The 21,939-nt window shown below is 35.3% G+C and overlaps 1 protein-coding gene across 1 annotated transcript; it reads left to right on the forward strand.

Moving 5' to 3' along the window:
- Positions 1-957: 957 nt before the first annotated feature.
- On the forward strand, positions 958-20,839 carry Cpr66D (Cuticular protein 66D). The gene is made up of 3 exons (XM_067790731.1): positions 958-2,654; positions 3,562-3,693; positions 20,165-20,839. The coding sequence occupies exons 1-3, from the start codon at positions 2,331-2,333 to the stop codon at positions 20,501-20,503; spliced, it is 795 nt and encodes a 264-aa protein (XP_067646832.1). The 5' UTR covers positions 958-2,330; the 3' UTR covers positions 20,504-20,839.
- The last annotated feature ends 1,100 nt before the right edge of the window (positions 20,840-21,939 follow it).

The following is a 21,939-nucleotide window of genomic DNA, read 5'->3' on the forward strand; positions in this document are numbered from 1 at the left end:
CAATTCTGTGGATTATTGGTTTATTGGTTATATGGTTTACAGCTCGGTATTTGGGTTACAATGATACTCTTCGAAATTCATTGTGCACTACTTACCTCAATGAGATATTTGTTGTTGCCAGCAACAGTAAGATCTACTTATGTATAAATACCCAAGTACATATATGTATATTTGTGTGTGTAAGTATGTATGTGATCAAATCAAAACGCGAATGTACTTAACAAGTACAGACATACATATATAGTTATTACCTTTGAATTTTAAGTAATGAAAAATGCGATTTCTTTTTTGTTGTTGCTATTTGAATGTGTCTGTGATTAACGCCCTTGCTCCCATTACTATCATTGTTGTGGAAACAAGACGGCGATCGATTGCCTACCCCTCCTCTTTGCTGATAATTTTATTTATTGTATGTGGCACCTTTGGCATTTGAAGTACCAATGACATGCAAACAAACAAACAAAAGCTTAAAAAAGACTGCCTTTGAATAGAAGGCAGAAAGGTGGGGTAAGAAATTCTAAAGACGCTTACATCATACCATTTTTATTTAATTAGCAGGCAAGAGGGTTCAAAGAAGAGAAAAGGGTAAGCCACGGGTTAGTTCAATATGGGGCTCACTTCTTCATCTAAAAACGGAATACAGTCCTTTAACCCATTGAAAACAATAAACACTAGCCTGTCAAAACCCAGTAGTTTTATATCTATAAACCCCCAGACCCAAGCTCCTGAGTTGCAATTATAAACAACTGCCTATCGGCAGTGGTTTGGCAAACAGTCCGAGCGTATTTCGGCCATGAAAAGCTTTTCAGTGAAGATTCATCTGCCTTGTTGTTGTCTTGACAGTGCTTCATGCTGGTATTAGAGGCGTAGGCTTCACATTACAGATGATTTGTGTCATGTGAGGACACGTCGCATGCAGGACATACATTACCTGTGTCGGGGTTTATTCTGGGCAAATAAGAGTGTAACCTGTTACATAATCCAAAACGAAGTTGGAACAGTGTGACTCGTGTCTTCCTTGGTAGTGTGCTTTCTTCTTCTGCAAGGGGTTATCCGGGTGTGTCCTGATGTGTCGATTTTCCCTATGGCCTCCTCATGTTTGTCTGGATCAAACGGCTGTATAGGCAAGTGCCGGGTCTCATCATGGTGTTTAAGAAGATGTTCCCTTAACCCTCTTGGAGGCGTCATTAATAAAGTTGGGGCTAGATCTAGCAGTTTTTTGCTAGGATATCCAAGTTTCTGACAATTAAGCAAAAACTGTCTGTTCAGTATTTCGTTGTACCCTTTACGGATTCCTTGAGAGAATTTTCTTGAGTCGTGCAAATACATCGCAGCCGTCCATGTGCTCACTAACTTTTCACTTTTTAGTTGAGTCATTGAAGTGTATACTTTGGAAGACAATAGATTTTAATAACACCTATAACTTTCGAATTCAAATAAACGTGTGAAAATCAAAACGATATAATGAATTCGGAAATGAACAGTTGTACCATTAAATCATTGGTAACAGACGTTACAGAAGCAGCATAGTCCGCGATTAGCTTTTCGCAGTCGCACGTTTGAGCTTCGCATACTTACACCAATTCGATGTGAGTATCCATAAAGAAGAAGCACATATTTCGCGTTTAAAAAAAGCCAACTTAAACTCAATATGTATTACCACAAACAACCACTCCAACCGCAATCGTAACATATATGTACATCATACTGGCATATGAAGTAGATGCTCAGTGATGTTCGTAAGTGGAGCGCGAGAGTACGTTTGCTGACAAAAAAAGCGTCTCTTATCCAATAGGTATAACCATAAACAAGATTGAGAGCCATGAAATCTTACACGAATGACGTCACTTTCGGTGGGGTTTTCATTGGTGTCCCCTAAATGAAAGTGAAAACCAAATGAAGGCTGCTAAGCAAAGCAAATGCTGGTGGAATACGACGGCCTCGTGGGCCGGTTCTCCATATCGCTAACACAAAAGACCTCGTCGTCGCAAAATATTCGTGCTAGTCTACTACGCGCGACGACAGCAACAACCGCAATAAAAAGCGAACAAGAAAATAAGCAAAGCTAAACAAAAGTTGCTGCTGCTTGTTGGGCGCATTTAAAAGACGCTTTGGGTAATCGGCGGCTTGCAGATGCTTTTTTGGTACCTTTGAGGACGAATGAGAACGGATTGTTAGTGTTTGATGTAACGTGAAATTGAATCGAAAGAGGAGTTTTTGTGATTTGTTTTGCTGTGCCATCATATTTCTTGTTGGGAGTGGGGAATAAAAACTTAAAAAAAAATTGTAAAATAAGAAAACGAAAAAACTCTCGAATAAGAAAAAACGCAATGCATTCGGCAATGCATTTTACCTCCCTTTTGGGGCTTATTAGCTGTGTATTTGTGTTAGTGAATGCTCAACAACAGAATGTTGACCCCGCGTATCTACGTCAATACTATCAACAGTTACAGCAACAGCAACAACAACAGCAAAACCCGGACGGCACCCCAATTTACGAACAAAATTCCGAACAATCGCAACAATACGTGGCGCAGGGACAGCAATTTCGTGTAAAGGATACAGTGCGTGAGCAAATACAACAACAACAACAGCAACAGGGTGGTTATTTGGCGCCTGCAGTACGCGACTATGCGCAACATCAACCACAACAGGTAAGATTACTGTAAAAAGATGTCGAGCTGAAAACCCCAACAACTACATACACATATACTTAAGGGCATAAATATGTAGTTGCATTTCGACTTACCCTAATGAAAAGATCGAAGCTTAAAAGTTTTGTTAAAAAGGCCATATATCAACAAACTCATCAAAAAATAATCGTATTTCAGGAAATCGATTGGAAAGGTTTTAACTGAAAATAAGATAAGATTGACAGGAGGGACATACAAATTTAATTCCTTTTTACAATCCTAAAGGATTTAAATGTGGCGGCCACCATAGTATGGTGGTAGCGTGCTCCGCATACCACAACGAGGGTCCTAGGTTCAACTTCCGGGCAAAGTTGTACAAAATTTAGAAACAAGTTCTTCTAATCGGTGTCGCCCCTCGATGATTTGGGAAACATTCCTAGTGATTTCTGCCATAAAAAGCATCTCAGTGAAAATTCATCTGCCTTTTAGATGCTGTCCGGAGTCGGCAAAACACATATACCTAGGTCCCATCCCGGAGAACTAAAGGGAACACGACGCAAATTGAAATCGGCCTAAATCTCCTCGGAGGTAAAGCGCGCCAATTATTAACTTTTTATATTGAAGGATTTAAATATGTGGACTCTATTAAACAAGAGATATGAAAATATAATAAAATCGACAGATTCGAGTCCTTTATTAATTGTGAAAAGTAAATGAAACTTCATATCTCTCGGTCTTCTTTCAGTTACAACCTCTGGTTTGTGATACACGACCATTTTAATATTTTTCCTTTTCTACAAAGTTCATGGGCTACGATTTTCTATTGAGATCGGTCCAGTTCTACATACGTACATATGTTGTACATAAATAAATCACAAAAACTACAGCTCCATTAATTTGTGTTTGATCTGCTTCAATTTAATTTCAGGTGCAATATCAACCGCAGCAGTATCGTCCACAACCGCAGCCCGCTAGTCCACCACGTCCACAATATCAGTCGCAAAAGGCCAAATTGCAACAACAGCGCCCACAACCAAATGAAGAGGAGGAATACGATGATGTAAGTTGATATCGGAGAAAAAAGCACTTAAATTTAATTTTAATTGCAACAACAGAACAAAAAAGAAAAGATTGATATCTGCATATATATATATTTATATATATGTATATAAGTGCGGTCCGCCCAAATTTTTAGATCCATTTTTGGGCATTTTGTATAAAATATCTACAAATTTGTAGATAATGCAGATCTTCAGAGCATAGGGGTAATTCGGTATAAAAGGGGCGTGACATGTGATATATATAAAAAACGAAATATCTAAAGTAGTCATACTAGGAGGAATATGGACAACGTCGAGTAGTGATGAATTGGAGAAATCGGAAGAGGGATGTGGCTGGTCCTAGACACATTTTGATTTCCATACCGCATGTCACCAATTAAGTCATTTTACTGAAACTTGGCACAGGTGCCAACATTGTTAATGTCAAAGTTATAATGAAAATTGGGGTATATTTGAAAGAGAAGTGTGGCAGCTCCCATACAAATTCAAACACTGCATCTACATCGCTAGTATTCGCTGGATATTGCTAACATGGAAAGTTTTATAAACAGAAGTGCAGAAGTATGTTTACACAGAGCATGAGATTCAATGCAAATATACGATTCTTTTTACTGCTAATCCTAATGAATTTAAACAAATGGGTTTCAAAAAATAAGAAATAGTCATTGATTGACAGGTCAGCTATTTATAAAACATTCACGAACTAAAAGCAGTTGCAAGTAAGCACAAAACCAAAAGTGTGCAAAAGTGTTTGCAGTTCTGTTTGAATAGTCCGATGAGGGTTTCAAGGGGATTTAAGGCATTTTACTGGGTCAACGAATAATAGGCGATGGGCCTATTAATTTCTAGATGATAGTTCATTAATTTTGAGTATGATTTTGGGTCGTTGTTTTACTAAACAATTCTTCTATGCTCAATATTGCACGGCGCCAGCAAGTTTATTTTGGTTTAGAACTTATTTTTATAAAAAAATTGTAGATTGATTTGCTGTTTTTAATAATCATATTAGCTATGTAACAGTTTGTTGGAGTTGAAAAAAAATTTTAAAAAAGGTAATTTTCAAATACCCTTAACCAATTAGGCCAATATTTTGGGTTATAGGAGATTAGGCCATTGATTGACTATAATAAAAATTTTCTAAATAGAGGTTTTTTTGTTTGAAAGTTTTTAAAAAACTCCCACATGTACTCATAACAAACATAAAAAGGTTAAAATCCTTTTTTTTTATATCACATCTAATTTATGGCATTTGCCATCCGCAGCTCTGCCAACTTTAATGAAAAAATCATTTATTTGCTCTATAATAATTTATTATAACTATAAAATTTGAGTTATTTTGGAAGGATTATTTGTTGTACTTTGTCAATTTTAGTTTGGAAACAAATCGGCTTCATTGTTGTGGCATCTTGAATGCCCGTTTTCGATTTGTTTATGAAAATTCAGACTTGTGTTTTTGAGAAATTGTATTCCAAATTCCAACCGAAATTCCCAAAAGGTCATTAAAAGAAATTAATTCATTACAACTTTTAACGTAAAACTATTTAAAAACCTGTATGCATGAAAAACGTACAAATTTCTCGCTTATTCAAGCCAAAAGAAAAGCAACTTAAAGGCTGTGTTAATTATATAGAATTGCGCTACTGATAATCATTATTATCTACCGTGATCTATGTAATATTGAAAATGGAGAACTTTCAAAATAAAAATGAAGTTTAGTGGTTGTTTGAAAGATGTTTTTGTTGAGTTGGGAGTTACAATGAATTGCAAACTTAGTTTCAACCCTCATATTAATGCCACAGTCAATAAAGCGAGAGGAGTTTTAGCATTTGTGAAAAGATGGGCAAAGGAGTTTAGTGATCCTTACTTTACAAAAACCCTTTTTACATCATTGGTGAGGCCGATATTAGAATATGGATCGATAATTTGGAATCCGCGTTTTCAAGTTCATGTGGATAGACTAGAATCAATTCAAAAACAGTTTTTACTTTTCGCCTTTAGAAATCTTCAATGGGACTCTCCGTATAATCTTTCTCCTTACACTAATCGATTAAAACTAATAAATCTTCCTACCCTTGCAAGTCGTAGAGAAATGCTAGGTGTACTATTTATGGCTAGACTTTTAAATGGATCGATTTCAAGCCCATTTCTATTGAACGAAGTAAAATTGAATGTTCCATGCCGAGTTTCAAAGCATTATAAACCTATAATTCTTAAACAATGCAGAAGCAATTTCCAACTACACGAACCTTTTCTATGTTTGTGTGAAGATTATAACTCTCACTCGGGAATAATTGATGTTTCGGACTCGCTCTTTGCCATAAAAAAGACGGTTCTATCTTCTCTTAAAAATTAAAAAAATATATTTATACTTTTAGTCTATTGTATTTTGTGAATCTATATTTCTCAGCTGATGAGTTTCTCTGTAGCTGAGCGGTTTTAGATCTCGGCGCTTAAGAAGCCACTGCCTCTCAAAGACTCGGTAACAAAAAAATTATAAGTAACACATCAATACGAATTAGGATACAAAAAAAAAAAATAAAATATGTATAATTAAAAAACAACAAAAAAAAAAAAACAGTATTAGCCTGGTTTCATCGGGCCACTTGAGGGCAGTGCGCTGCCACAACGTCCGAGAAAAAAAAAACCTTCCTAGCTGCATATTTATATATATAGGAAAATTAAATTTATTTTCGGTCCCTGGAGAAAACTAAATCAAACGTGCAAAATATCCGCACTGTTAAACAACCGCACATACATACATACATGATTGGTGTTAAGAAATGTCATAGCAATATAAAATGTATTTAGTTGCATAATATTAAAGACTCGCATAATAGTGGCGCAACAACAACAAAGCCAATGTGATTAAAATTGCAAAAACGCTTAGCAATAAGCATGTATATTAGGGTGGGTCGATTTATATGGACGAAAGTTAACCGATATGGCGCCATCGATTGTTCGATAGGATTTGGCAGACCTGTAAAGAAAAAGTACCAGTACAAGTACAAGTATCAGTACCTCAGTACTTCGAAAAATGAGTAGAAGTATAAGTATCGAGGTACTTGTACTTGAATTGTTGAAGTACAAGTAAAGTACTTGTTAGTACTTTCGAAGTACTTTGATAAGTATTGAACGGTTTTGAAGCGGATCAACCAGCACCCTTACGATCACCTAACGTTCACAAAATGGTTGAAGTGGAGTTTTACAGGTATTTTAATGATACATCAACAGATTTCAATATGCTTCAGAGTCATCCTCTTATGAAAGACCTGTCACTCAAAATGTATACGCCCTCAGCTTCCTCCGACCCAGTAAAGCGTTTATTTTCCTTAGCAGGCATTGTTTATAAACCTAGAAGGCAATCAATCACGGACTTCTCGTTTGAAACGCTAGTACTAATCAAGGCAAACACAAAACTACTTTCATATCGTTAGCTGTTGTAGAATTTATACTTATATGATATGTTGTTTTACTTCTTGTTGCTTTCTAATATAAATTTTACTCATATTTTTATTTTCCATTTATAAATAAACTGACATATTTTATCAGAAAAAGTACTTTCATGTACTTGCAAGTATTTCGTAAGTATATCTACTTGTACTTTCGGATTCGAAGTACAAGTACTGTAGTACTAATACTTTGTACTTAGATTTGAAGTACTTGAGTACTTGTACTTATTTGGTACTAGTACAAGTACGTACTCAGTACTTTACACGATTGGGATTTGGGCTCAGGAAAAAAAGTTCCACTACGCATACCCAAAAAAATAATTTTGGAGCCTGCGAAATTTAATTTTTTTGATTTTTTTCGACTTTGATTTTTAAGGTTTTTTTCATGACCTACTAAAAAAAATTTCATATGTATACTCTGTCCGACCCAAAAATGTCCACTAAAAACGTTGGCGATAACAGTTATTTTGAAAAAAAAAAAATTTTTTACAATCAAATGAACATTTTTTAGTAGGTCATGAAAAAAAGCTTCAAAAATCAAAGTCGAAAAAAATCAAAAAAATTAAATTTCGCAGGCTCCAAAATTATTTTTTTGGGTATGCGTAGTGGAACTTTTTTCCTGAGCCCAAATCCTATCGAAAAATCGATGGCGCGATATCGGTTAATAAATCGACCCAGTCTAATTTACATATATGTACATTATATATGCTTGTGTGGTTTTGCAGTTACCGGAGAAATTATAGTAATTATTGGGTTTTGTTGATATTAGTATCCAGTTTTTTATTAACAAGACGATGACAAATGTCACGTGGCAATTACTGTACAGCAATCGAGTAAAAATGACGAGTTGTTTTCCCTAAACGTTTACAATATTTCATAATAATAAAATAGCTCTGGCGCTTCGGTTTGTTTTTATGGTAGACATAAACGCTTTGCAGTTTTTTTTTTGAAGAGATTACATCTCAAAACTCCAAGCTTATAGTGCTGCTTTACCCATATCTTCCTTAACTTCGCGTTGTTGTTGTTGTATTAACGATAAAGACCCCCCGAAGATTTTGGGGAGTGTTATCGATGTTGATGGTCTTTTCCCGGATATAGATCCGGTACGTTCCGGTAACAAGCAGCATTACGGTACTAGCAGACTATTTCGGGAACGATTAATATGACCACATTAAAACTTCTACATCTTGCTTCTATTACGATTTTATCCACTTTTTCGGTAGTTCCCAACCAAGATGAAGGGCTTTAAAGCGCCCGGAAAGAAGGCATACTCACAGACGAACGTCCTTAAAGTTGGTTGCTGTTTTTTTGTAGATAGCTTTTTATCTTATATACATATGTTAAATAAGAAATATAAAAACCCGAATTGTTGATTTAGGTCTACTTCTGAACAGAAATTTTTATCACTATTTATTGTCTTCCCGTCACGTGGATAGCACTAGCCTCATTATCCTACTAATATTTTATGTCAATAAATTTAAGATTTGGTTTCCACTTTGTACATTAGTGGCGGTAGTGGCAGAAAGTGTCGGGAAGAATCCAAAATTTTGAGAGTGTTATCCACACTCTTGTTGTTACTCGCTGTACTGAAAATTTTCAATTCCCAGTTCAGGACTCAAATGCCTCTTCTTTCACAAATTTGTATTGATATGTACTTATATTTTTTAAGTCATTTAAGTAATTTACTTAATCGCTTACTAAATATAACGTCGATGTTTCGGCAAATGCGGTAAATTCATTTTGTAATGTATTTTTAATTTGACTCTTAAACAAAGTCATACTGAAAGTACTGCATTTCGGGGAAAGAAATCTGGCCACCATAGTTGTTACAGTCATAAAAATGGATATTACTCTGGGGTCTTACTTTGGGATAATCTCCCAAATATCCAAACATTCAAAGAAAGTTTTTCACTGAGCCTTGACCAAGTTCACATACTTATCCTCCATGTCTAGACTATAAAGTTTGATAAAATTTTTCGGCTTCTTCAAATTGCCACCTGTCAATTATCCAGGTAAAGTTGATTAAAACTAATATACTAATACTAATATGCTAATATAGAAACTTGCTCTTTATTATCTATGCTGACAATTTTTCGACAGCTGCAAGTTCACACATCGCCTTGATCTCTTCTGCCGTCAGATCAAAGTTTTCACCTTCTTTACCATATAACAGAGCAAACTTGAATAATGGATGCCTATATACTCGAATTTTGTAAATCATAGATCAATACTTGTTGTTTCCTTAGCTTTCATTGATTTGCACTTTGAAAATTTGATTCGTAGATGCAACTGATTGTACGCACGCAGAGGCCACTTGAGTTGTTGCAGTATTGGCCAATGACCGTCATGGACAATTGCCCAAACGAGTAGCTGCTTCGTTAACTGTGCATTAATTCAATTTGTAGCAGTTTTCCATCATTTAACATTTTCTAGCTCCGGGGCAGATGTTGAATGATATTCCCAAGCTAAATTCAGATACACACGAATGCTACGTTTGGGTATGTGTATGTGATCGTATGCATGCTTGGCCGATTGTTATAATGATAACGCACAGGTACCACGAATGTTGTTTGTGTATGTACATTTGTATAGGAATTGAATAAAAGTGTTAGTAAATATTTATGAATAATTTACCAAAGATATGGAAAGTATTATTTGACGCCAGTTCATTTGCTAAAAGCACAGCATATCATTTAAGGTCATTAACTTACTTCCCCAGTACTCGAGCTGGTACGAAACTTGTTGTTGTACCGTTAGATATGAGTCGTTTGACTAGCATGTTTATATGAACCGTGGAATTGGTGGCAGGAGCACCTTCTCTTGTTGCATCAAAGTCGGTTTTGCGGTTTTCTTTTTGTTTGTTTTCAGCAACGCATTTCTTCGCTTCCAATGCGGAAATCGTCAATTCCTATGCAGACATATACCAGACATAGTTACATACATAAGTCAACATGTAAAAACGTTTTAATGAATGATTAATTATTTATGTAAATTTTGTACACGTATCTTAACTTTTCTGTGATATTCAGTATGAGGAGCGGCGTGAAGCTTATCCAAGAGAAAATAGGAAACAATTTATATGTGCGTCGTCTCATTTTCGGGAAGCAATCGATGACTTTGGCATCACTTATGCCCTTCTTAAAGCTGTCGCCGGTAACAGTAGTATCCGGAAATGTGTTTCATATCTGTGATTGTTAGTAACAATGTTGCTACGTACCAGGCTTGAATATAGGCGTTAATGAGCGTTTTTTACGAGTTCAAAACCTTTCGCTATGGGCTCAAGATGAGGCCCCTAAGACTTAACCGAAAACGCATAACTGTTTCGTTCAGAGCGATATATTTATTTTGATTTATAAAGGCTTTTTACTACTTACTAATACATTTTGCTTTGTTGATTTCGTCAAATTTTGTTTGAAAAGAAACCGCTCCCGGCGTTGTTCCATCTTCAGAGTCATTTTTTGTGCGGATCTATCTTTATAGTTTGCCTTATATTTAAAGTTTATAGCTACATGGGCAGGTCTTGTCAAAAATTGGTGCGTATTAGAACAAGCGTCAAATTTTAATTTTCTTCGCTCCTCAAACAAAATTTAGCTTATGTAATTCAATATTTTACGAGTACTCTTTAGGACCACTAATCAAAATTTGGAAAATTATTTTTTACCTATAAAAAATCAATTGAAAGGAAAACCCGTGGGCGAAATATTTATTTGGAGGAGTTATTCTTACTTTCTTTCTACACAAACTTACTGTATAGAATCTATACTATATATGTTTGTTCCTAATTTACTTTTTTCGATAATATTATTCATATAGGGCCCAGTTTTTCAGTGCAAGTTTTAATTACAGTTAAAGTTTACTCGAGTTTATCCACTGTGGTCGATAACATAAAACTGTACTGCCCATCTACGATCAAGCGGTCAAAGTGGCAAGTTTAAACTATAGAGCGCTTCAACTGTAAAAAATATCCACCATTTTTGATGCATCTTCAGGCTTTAGGTCAAATACACATGGCACTTTTTCACTACAGATGTCAGAATTCTTTTGGATCTTTTTGTTTTTATACCCAATCTCTGAGAAACAGATCGTATTTGAGAGCTAAGTTCTGATGCCAACGGCGAGTATCGATGAACTTTACGAGCTTTACGCAGATATGATGATAATGCAGCCAATAGGGCATACTATTTGCACTGAAGAAGACGTTTCGGCCAAGAAAGTAGTTCAATTTATATATGGAAGCAGAAGAAGGTGGGACCTTCACTGAGTTGATCTACATTGGTGCTTCCAATTAGTAACGAATGATGATGGAGATGGTTTTTATTTACATTCAGAAATGGCGGTTGTTTTTTGTTTGTTCTATTTTGTGTATTTGTTGCTATCGTTCAAGACGTCGGTATTTTGCTTGTAAACGAAGGTCCTTGACTGTTTTAATGCTGTTTGCTGGCGAACAGCGATTAGAACTAAAAAAAAAAGTTGTACAAGATTAGTTGTTTTCAGTGCCACGATATTGTTCAAAGTGGCGTAACTCCAAGGAAAAAAGTTTACATTGTTTAACAATACAAAGGGTGAAATAATCCCAATTTCTTTCTTGGAGTTTTGGTCTTGGAAACATAGGGCGAAAAACTTCTCTTGTAAAGTTTTATTTTTGTTGGTTACACTAAATGTGCTGTTAGGGCTCGATATGCCATTTTCGCCGTCTTCTTAAGATTTGGTAAGAATATTTATTTTCTTTTTTCCTTGTTAAATAAATCCGTTGTTCGAACAGGCTCGATTTTAAAATTTTGCTACGGTTCGGTTTGAGAACGAAAATTTGGTTTAGGCCAAAGAGAAAATTGTCCGTTCGCGTATTATACTAGATGGGGCAGAATTACGATAAAAACTTCACTTCTAGCAAATAAATGTGGATGCATATTTGTTATTTTTTTAGGGCCCGTTGCTACAGCAATACCTTTGCAAATATTTTATAATAAAATAATGTAAAGACTATCTTCAATAAATGAACCAAAGCAGAAAAGCATTTGACCTGAAAAAGAGCAAGACTGAATTAATTTCGATTCTGCAGTTTTGACAGTACACATAGCATTTTTCGCCCGCTTTTTTACAGGGCCTATAATGGCAATCCGATTTTTCACAGCAGCAAAGAAGGTCATGTTGGGGCGTCCCAAAATTAAAGCCCAGGTGTCGTTCGGATTCGAAAAATAAAAAAGCAGAAAAGCGCAAATTATTAATCTAAGGATTATTTTAAGTATAGTCCCTTAAATCATGTTCTTTATTTTTCCATGCCCAGTTTTCATTTAATAAGTAAGTTCAATGCAACAACAACAACAAATTTGAAATTTTAGAATTATCATAAGCAATCAAAAGACACGCGCCATTCGCTACAGCAACAACAGCTAATACAACATTAAATCACAATTAGCCTCCTTTTACTTGCCAAAAGTACAAATAAAAGACAGTCACATAAAGTTTTTTTTTCATAGTTTCTACCTTTGTCTATCATTTGTGTGTACCAAATGTACAAATTTATGTATACCAAATTATTTTCTGGTCGGCAAACCGTAACTTGTTTGACAACATAACGAATATTTTTGCTCACGTACATAGCACATTTGACATTCTAAATCCGTTTGTTCTGCTTTTAAAGTTCCATTCCCTCGAATTCCTTCAGTTATGCAGACACTCAAGTTGACTTAAGCTTTTGAATTTTGTTGCCCATTCAAGAAAGACATTCTCCGACCAAACCCAAGACAGATAGCTTAAAGAAAAAAAAAAATTACAAAATCAGTCAGCGTCCTCTGCAGTGGGCAATCACCAAGAATTATTTAGTCGGGCATAGCAACTACCTTAACCCACTTTTGATCCAATGAAATGTTGTATCAGTTAACACAGTGAGGTCGATCTCTTCGCGGTTGCATTATCTTGGTTTACATGCCTTTGTTTTTGTACTTACATACATACTTATATTTGTAGGTATGTATGTAATTGCATCTTGCGTTGGCGTTAAATGATTTTAGTTGCTTTTTGTTGTTGCAATTTGACCTTTATTTATAGCCTTTTTGTTATTGACTGTTGGCCATCTCAAAGACATCGCTGTTCTTGCAACAACATGTATGTATGTATGTATGTATGTATGTACATCTCTATATACATATGTCACTAGAATCAAAAATTGTGGGTGTGTACAGCCGTCGCAGCATCTCAAGCTTTCAACGTTTACCGAGATTTATGTGCATTTTTTGCTCATCGCTTGCATCAAATCGCAACGTACCGCTCGCTGTACAATATCTTCACTCGTGCCATTTATCTATGCAAGTTCATATGCACACATATGTACTTAAAACTATTAAATTACTTTTTTCAATTTGTGTACGTTTTTCAACAATAATCCGACAAGAGAATACATTTTTTTTTAGTTTCCAAGTACTCACATTTCAATTATCACAAAGGGGTACATAACAACAAAAGAGTAAGATAGTATAGGTTCGGGTTATGCCGACTTTTGTATATCTAACGGAGTGTTTTATAAGCAAAGTGGTAGTAACTTATTCCGATTTTTATACTCAGCTGAGCGGAGCTCACAGAGTATATTAACTTTTTTCGCATAACGGTAATCAGTAACGGCATAAACTAATCGAGATAGATATATACTTCTATATATCAAAATGATCTGGGTGAAAAAAGAAATTCATTTAGCCATGTCCGTCCGTCTGTCTGTAAACACGATAACTTGAGTAAATGTTGAGGTATCTTGATGAAATTTGGTACGTAGGTTCCTGGCGCTCATCTCAAATCGCTGTTTAAAATGAACGAAATCGGACTATAACCACGCCCACTTTTCCGATATCGAAATTTTCGAAAAACCGAAAAAATGCGATAATTCATTACCAAAGACGCATAAAGCGATGAAACTTGGTAGGTGCGTTTACCTTATGACGCAAAATAGAAAATTAGAAAAATTTTGGACAATGGGCGTGGCACCGCCCACTTTTAAAAGTAGGTAATTTAAAAGTTTTGCAAGCTGTAATTTGGCAGTCGTTAAAGATATCATGATGAAATTTGGTAGGCACGTTACTACTATTACTATATGTGTGCCAAATAAAAATTAGCGAAATCGGATGACGAACACGCCGACATTTAAAAAAAATTTTTTTTTAAGTCAAATTTTAACAAAAAATTTAATATCTTTACAGTATAAAAGTAAATTATGTCAACATTCGACTCCAGTAATGATATGAAACAACAAAATACAAAGATAAAAGAAAATTTCAAAATGGGCGTAACTCCGCCCTTTTTCATTTAATTCGTCTAGAATACTTTTAATGCCATAAGTCGAACAAAAATTCACCAATCCTTGTGGAATTCGGTAGGGACATATATTCTATGACGATAACTGTTTTCTGTGAAAAAGGGCGAAATTGGTTGAAGCCACGCCCAGTTTTTATACACAGTCGACCGTCTGTCCTTCCGCTCGGCCGTTAACACGATAACTTGAGCAAAAATCGATATATCTTTACTAAACTCAGTTCGCGTACTTATCTGAACTCACTTTATATTGGTGTAAAAAATGGCCGAAATCCGACTATGACCACGCCCACTTTTTCGATATCGAAAATTACTAAAAATGAAAAAAATGCCATAATAATATACCAAATTCGATAAAAGGGAGGAAACATGGTAATTAGATTGGTCTATTGACGCAAAATATAACTTTAGAAAAAAACTTGGTAAAATGGGTGTGACACCTACCATATTAAGTAGAAGAAAATGAAAAAGTTTTGCAGGGCGAAATCAAAAGCCCTTGGAAGGAATACGGTTCGTGGTATTACATATATAAATAAATTAGCGGTACCCGACAGATGATGTTCTGGATCACCCTGGTCCACATTTTGGTCGATATCTCGAAAACGCCTTCACATATACAACTACCACCACTCCCTTTTAAAACCCTCATTAATAATTTTAACTTGATACCCATATCGTACAAAAAAATTCTAGAGTCACCCCTGGCCTACCTTTATGGCGATATCTCGAAAAGGCATCCACCTATAGAACTAAGGACCACTCCCTTTTCAAATAATCATTAACACCTTTCATTTGATACACATGTCATACAAACACATTCCAGGGTTACCCTAGGTTCATTTTGCTAAATGGTGATTTTCCCTCCAAAGCTCTCAGCTGAGTATGTAATGTTCGGTTACACCCGAACTTAGCTTTCCTTACTTGTTGATACTAAATTTTTAAGGCGACATACCTTAATTGGAGGCTATGGTTTAAATTATAAGATTTTTAATTTTTTACTTGATGTGGAAACTCCAGTTTGATACTCCCTAGTCGGATGTTGATAATCCGAATCAGTTAACATTTGGCGAAAATAAGCTGTTTTTTTATGTTTTTCACACTGATAAATGGTCGCTGCCACACCTGCATTCAAAAATATTTATATTTAGCACCACTCCTTGTATTCTAAATAAAATTTCTTGTGACTTTTTTGACTTCTCCCTTTCCTCTTATTCTGAAAAATAGGTATTATGAATTTTATTGAAAGGGAGATTTCTCTGCCATTTTTAAGGAATTTTTTCACTTTTTAAATTAAAAGGAACGCACAAAATTACTAGAGTAAATTGTTTCTTTTACGAAAAAACCCTTATTTGTACAAATTTTTCTAAAATACATTCATAATCTACCATAACCCTGCCAGAAATTTTCTGAAATTTTTATCTAATTCAATACGTTTTGTAGTTGCTAAGGCAATATAAACTCATTCCACAAACAAACAAAATTTATTTAAATAATTTTTGAAAACTCTTTTTTCAATTATACATACACATGTTTTTCATTTCCTGAAGACGTTGTTATGGTGCATGGCCCCAACAAAGACTTTTTTGAAAATATTAAAAAGATTTTTTCTACTCTGTTATCTTGTTACCTTCTGTTAACATTCGTATCGCTGAACTGTCGAATAAATAACTCCAATATTCAGCATTGCAAAATGGTCTTTATTAGACTTTGGGAGTAGTAAAATTAAACTTCACAATTATACTTTACTTCACAAGAGCGTGTTTAAATCAAACTGATTACTGTTTCCTCAGCTTGCGCTGTTCTTATGCTCCCGGTTTTCTCGTTCACCCATTTCTCCTAAGGTCTAGTCATTTCGCGAAAATGTGTTCGAAAACAATTGTATCTCGTGCTTGGTTACCAGTTATATACATGTATATTCGTAGTTTATGCTTTTCTACCTGCATATGCGTGTGTATATGGGAGTATCAACTTCTGCTCTTGGCTGATGACTACATATGTATGTGTATGTGAGATATTCTTCATCGCCTTCGGTGTGTAAATGTACATAAGTGTGGTTTGCTTTGTTATTGTGATTATTTACTAACAGCATAGTGATGCCAATATTCGCCACAATATGTTTTCTAAAACATATGGAAAAGGTGATGTATTTTCTCCAGATGACGGAGAAGCAAGGGCGTAGTTTGCAAGTTCATTTCATCAATTTATAACGACCTCTTATAATTAGTTAAGAAATTAAAAAAAAAATGCTTCAATGTAGCTTTTACAATAAACAAACATACATAAATGAAAGAAATTTAGCATTTTTTTAATTTTTCAAATTAATAAAAACAATTCCATCATAGAACAAGACACATGTATATAAGTGTAGTTTAAGTCATACAAAGAAATGTAAAAAATTGCGGAATGCATCAATTGATTGAAAGTTCCATCCTTAACCCTTCAATGAAAAAATCAGAACTTATCGGTACACAAATGACCCAGAACAAATCTTGCGCTGAATCCCTTGAACCAAGAAAGATTTTCTAAATTTTCTTTATGAACTAGATGGGGATCCCGTTTTGGCGCCATTCACAATTTGATTTAATATTCTATCTATAACGGTTCAATTTCTGCATCATACTGATGGGTCAACCCATCAGTGCTAACTAAAAATTGATTAGTGCGCATATCTTTTGAACCAAGCTTGATGGAATCGATTTGGTTTTGCAATTGGTAGGTACCCATGTGTAGATTAATTCACAAGGTTCAAGGTAATATAAGTAACGGTTCAGGCGCTACGAGGGTTAATCGGACTGGAATAAAAAAGGAATAATGATAAAAAAAATTTTATTATCGAGACTAGCAGAAAGTATTACAATCCTCTGGGGCTGCAATCAAAGGAATAATTATTCCAAATGGAATGCATTCCTTAACAACTCTGGTATATTCCTAATGGCTTGCTAATATTTTTCCGAAGTTTCGGTATGATACGAGAAACTGTTTTTATAAATCTGTTTACTTAAGTTTAGACGGTGCCCACCCATTCGGCAAAGTTAGCAGTGCCTATGTGAAAAGCACAGTTGAATATATAAGTAAATGCATATTTACGTACTCATTATGCATGTAACTAAGTGCGTAAGTATGTATTAGAGATATACGCCGCCGATTTGGGTCGTTTTTCGCACGCCGCCGCCGAATGACAAAAATATCGGCGCGGCGGCGGCGTCCGGCGCGTTACTATATTTTCTACTCGTTTAAGACTGTTTTATTGTTCATGTCGAAAATTTGTCAGATATGGTCGAAAATGGTATCAAGGGATGCGCATCACTGCCAGTTATAAGAAACTAATTGCGAAATTTAACTCTTTCTAACTGTTCAAAAGTTATTTAAAAAAACAGGTGTTTTCGATGTCAGCTTAACACCGCCTTTGCATCACCCAATTCACCAAGTTATTAAAACAAAACACCAAAGAACAGTTATATAATAAATTTATATGCTCACTTTGCATATTTTTTTTTTTCAAAAAATTATTAATGAACAATGAATTCAAATAAAATGACGTAAGGCGAACAAATTATTCTCAAGTTGTTAAAAAAAAGCAAGTTACCCAAAACAGGTGCCGATTTTTTAAAGAATTTTATATTCCGATTGGCTGAAAGAATAAGCTAAATCAGTGAGGCAAAATACCTATCCAAAACTAATCCCTTGGAGTGAATCACATTGATTATAGCCTATCAACCAATTTTAAGTATAACATACACGTTACGGCTCCTTTTACAAATGTCAATACGTAGGCACATACATATATTAACCAGGTGAGGCTTTGTCCTTCGCAAGAACACTTAAAGGGGTGAAACAAAAGCTTTCCCAAGACAGTCGAACTAATGCCCTAACGTAGTGAACAGTCGAACTAGTCTAAAAACTGAAACTACGCGGTCATCTATAATGAGCTCTTATATCATAAGGCCCGGAAAACAGCAGTTAACATCTTTCAACTTAAAATCGGTCGACTTTCATTCTTAAATATCGTTTTGATTTAACGAAGACTATCGAAATTAATGTTGTGAACACAAACGTCTGCAAACTTTAGTCTACATTTTAAAACTTGTATCCAGGGTCCTTGTAAAATTTTAATTATGTAAATGCGCCGAGGATTATACGATTTTCACCCATGAGCGGGACAAAAACATCCATTAGAAAGTCTTCGGAGCTACACCTAGAGCTTCTAGGAAAGTGACGTCGACGAAGGTATGTGTTCGAAGTCGCAGTCCTATAGCTTCTGTGTTGGCATATGGCGTGGGGCAGGAGGCGTGGTAGCGACTGGTGGTCGGGATTGCTACTGTTCGCACATCGGGAATTGTGGAGGCGCCCTGTGCCACGAGAGTCATGAGTATTAATAGACCATTAATAGCAACCGTAAGTTGCCTTTGTGCGTGACCGCCAAGGAGCCGCAAATGATTTGAAGAAATTGTCTTTGCGACGATTATTAGGAGTTAACCCCAAGTGAAACTACGCTTTGTATCAGATATACAGACAAAAGTGTGACCATTTTATGTATCTCTATTTCTCTTCAGCAGACGAAGCAGTACCAATTCCAAAGACCGGGGTTAGGTTCGAAGCCTCTCTGAAGTAAATGAACGAGGGACAATCCCTCCGCAAAGAGCTACTCCTGAAAATTTTTGAACGATCTGCGAGATTTTGTGGCAAAAACCCAGGATCTTTCCGAAATGGCCAAAACGTTGATTTCCTTAAATACATACAAACAAAACCTTTCCTAAATATAATTTTTTTAAATAGAAAACTCAAGAAAAGTAAGAACACCGGCGAACGTCGGCGCCGCTCACGCCGCCGCCGGTATATAATAAAGCGTACGCCGCCGCCGCTGATAAAGTGATCGGCGTAAACCTCTAGTATGTATGCATTGGACAATGGAGCTTACCTATTTCATTATTTGCAGTTTATTTGTATGCAGGCAGTTGTGGTTATTTTAACGTGGAGTTAATAAAATTTAATCCACTTGCATAAGTCGTATGAAAAGTGTTGCTCAAAATTATATGTGCCTGCTGATTTTATGTGCGCCGCATCTCGATTTCGTTACCGTTTGCTTCACTTTCACTAGTGATTGTAAAAACTGAGCATTGCGCTTTGAAATAATAATATCTACCAACAAAGACCTGTTAATACACACAAATTGAACGAGTATCCGCAGCACTCTGGCTGGCAGTCGGAATGGGGCGAGAAGAGGCAGTTCATATGCCAGCGACTCTTGTCAATGGCACTCGACCAGCCGGTGGCCATAGTAGCTTAGCCCGTCTAGGCAGTTTCGGTGAATACTGCAAGGTACCACCGTTAGCTCAGACACGCACGCAAAAAATGTAATGGCCAAGCAAGTAGCGCATGCGCTCTGTGTCTAATGATGCAATCAATGTTGGGTGGACAGTCATAAGTCGATTTCTTAACTTGAGTTGTCTGAGAGGCACTTTAAAGCAGTTCACGCATGTCAAAACAAAAACAAAAATATTTATTATGCGCCAACGTGAAACGCATTTGAATGGCAAATTGAGAAGGGGCGCCGCTGAACGTTTGATACATTTATAAGTAATCAATATCTGTTGCGAATTGATTGCTACACTTTTTATAATAATACTTTAAGTTTAATGTATTGATATGATTTTTCAAAGTTTGCATGTTTCTACATACATATGTATGTACATAAATTTTTATTGTTTATTTTTGTTTACAGCAAAATTCCTCTTACCAATTCGGCTTCGATGTTAAGGATGACGAATTCACCAACTATCAAAATCGTAAAGAGGTACGCGATGGCGATGTGATTAAGGGCAGCTATTCAGTTGTCGACTCAGATGGTTTCATACGTACCGTTAAATACACAGCAGACCCGAAGGAGGGCTTTAAGGCCGAAGTGATTCGGGAACCCACCGACATTGTTGTAAAAATACCAACGCCAGCGCCCCAACAATTGGTACGTCAAACTCACAAATCCCAAGATTATGCGCTGAAGCCTTCACAGCCATATCACCAACCTCCGCAGTACCATCATCCTCAGCAATATCAACAGTAGGCTTGTGTTCTCAGGGTGTCGCGTCTTAACGCGTGTGAGAAGACAAAAACTGTTAATGACAGTTCTGAATAGAGTCGATTTTGATAGTCTGTTGGACTATATCGAGACTTCGATCTAGATGTGACCTTAATAGGTTGCATTTTGTACGATAGACCATATTGTAACATTTATTTTCATATTTCATCATAGGTTATACATAAATACATACAACTTATATTTAGATCATCCCTTGCTCCAAAATTTATAAAATGTACGAAATCTAAATTTAAGCGCTTGTTTATGTATTATAATTTTTTAATATAAATATAAAATAAATTCAAACTATTTAAAAGAAAACATTTCTCAGTATCAAAAAGGGCACTCTGCGATACTTTTATTGGCTATAAAATTGCAAACCGATTTCTTGATCCCAAATATTGCCTAAAAATTAATTAACATCCATCTATTTCAAATTAAGTTCGATTGGTATCATAGACCTGCAGAATAAGAAATCTGACGAATCGCGGTCGAATCTCAATTTGGGAAGTATATAATTTCTAATTTAAAAACATAAAAATTCCTGAAGAGATCTTTGGTGGGATCGAAATAGCTATAATATTAGTCAGCATACTCAATTTCTTCCAGTTTTTATTATCGTAATAAAAATAGTTAGTTATGGTACCTTGCATACCTGCTTAACGGCTTGTGTGTTTATATTATTACTCTTTTACAACAAAAGAAATGCATTTTCAAACAAATAAATTGAAAATCTTGGTGAAGTAAAGTTCTTTTACTAAAAAATTATTTTGAAAGACGTCTGAAGCTCAAAAATTTTAAGAATTTTTATTTATTTAGCACAATAAACTTTTCAAGGACTTTCAAACATTGCAATAAAATTATAAACCCATAATTGAGGAGTTCCATATCAAAACGCAACCGAAAATTTCAAGAATATCGAAGAATGTAATAAAAAATGTAGTGTCTTAGTACAAATACAAATTATTACTGTCAATTGTTAGTATGTTAGGCCAATTTTATTTAAACTTTTCACTTGCTACCTAGAAGATGTTGAAAAGGAATATATGATTATATCAAAATCCAAGAAAATAGTATGTGCAGTTATTGCGGTTTGATATGTAAGTATAAACTTAATTTGTACAAATTTAAGAATAAATGCTGTTGATGAAGTATATCGATAACTTAAATATAATTTGCAGATTCCTCGACTACTTAATTTCAATCAGACAGTTGTGGAATAACCCTTCAGGCAAATAATGACAGCGGACCACCAATTGGACATCCTCTTGTGACGCAGAAAGTATTAATCATTTGGGATGAATATTAGCAGCTATACAAACTAGTGAAATATTACATATTTTTGATTTTATTTATAATTATCATTCAGAGTAATTTTTATATTAAACAATTTTTAAATTTATTTTTATTATTAAACTTAT

The sequence above is a fragment of the Eurosta solidaginis genome, chromosome 5 (genome assembly GCF_040869045.1).
Source record: "Eurosta solidaginis isolate ZX-2024a chromosome 5, ASM4086904v1, whole genome shotgun sequence".
Lineage (NCBI taxonomy): Eukaryota > Metazoa > Arthropoda > Insecta > Diptera > Tephritidae > Eurosta > Eurosta solidaginis.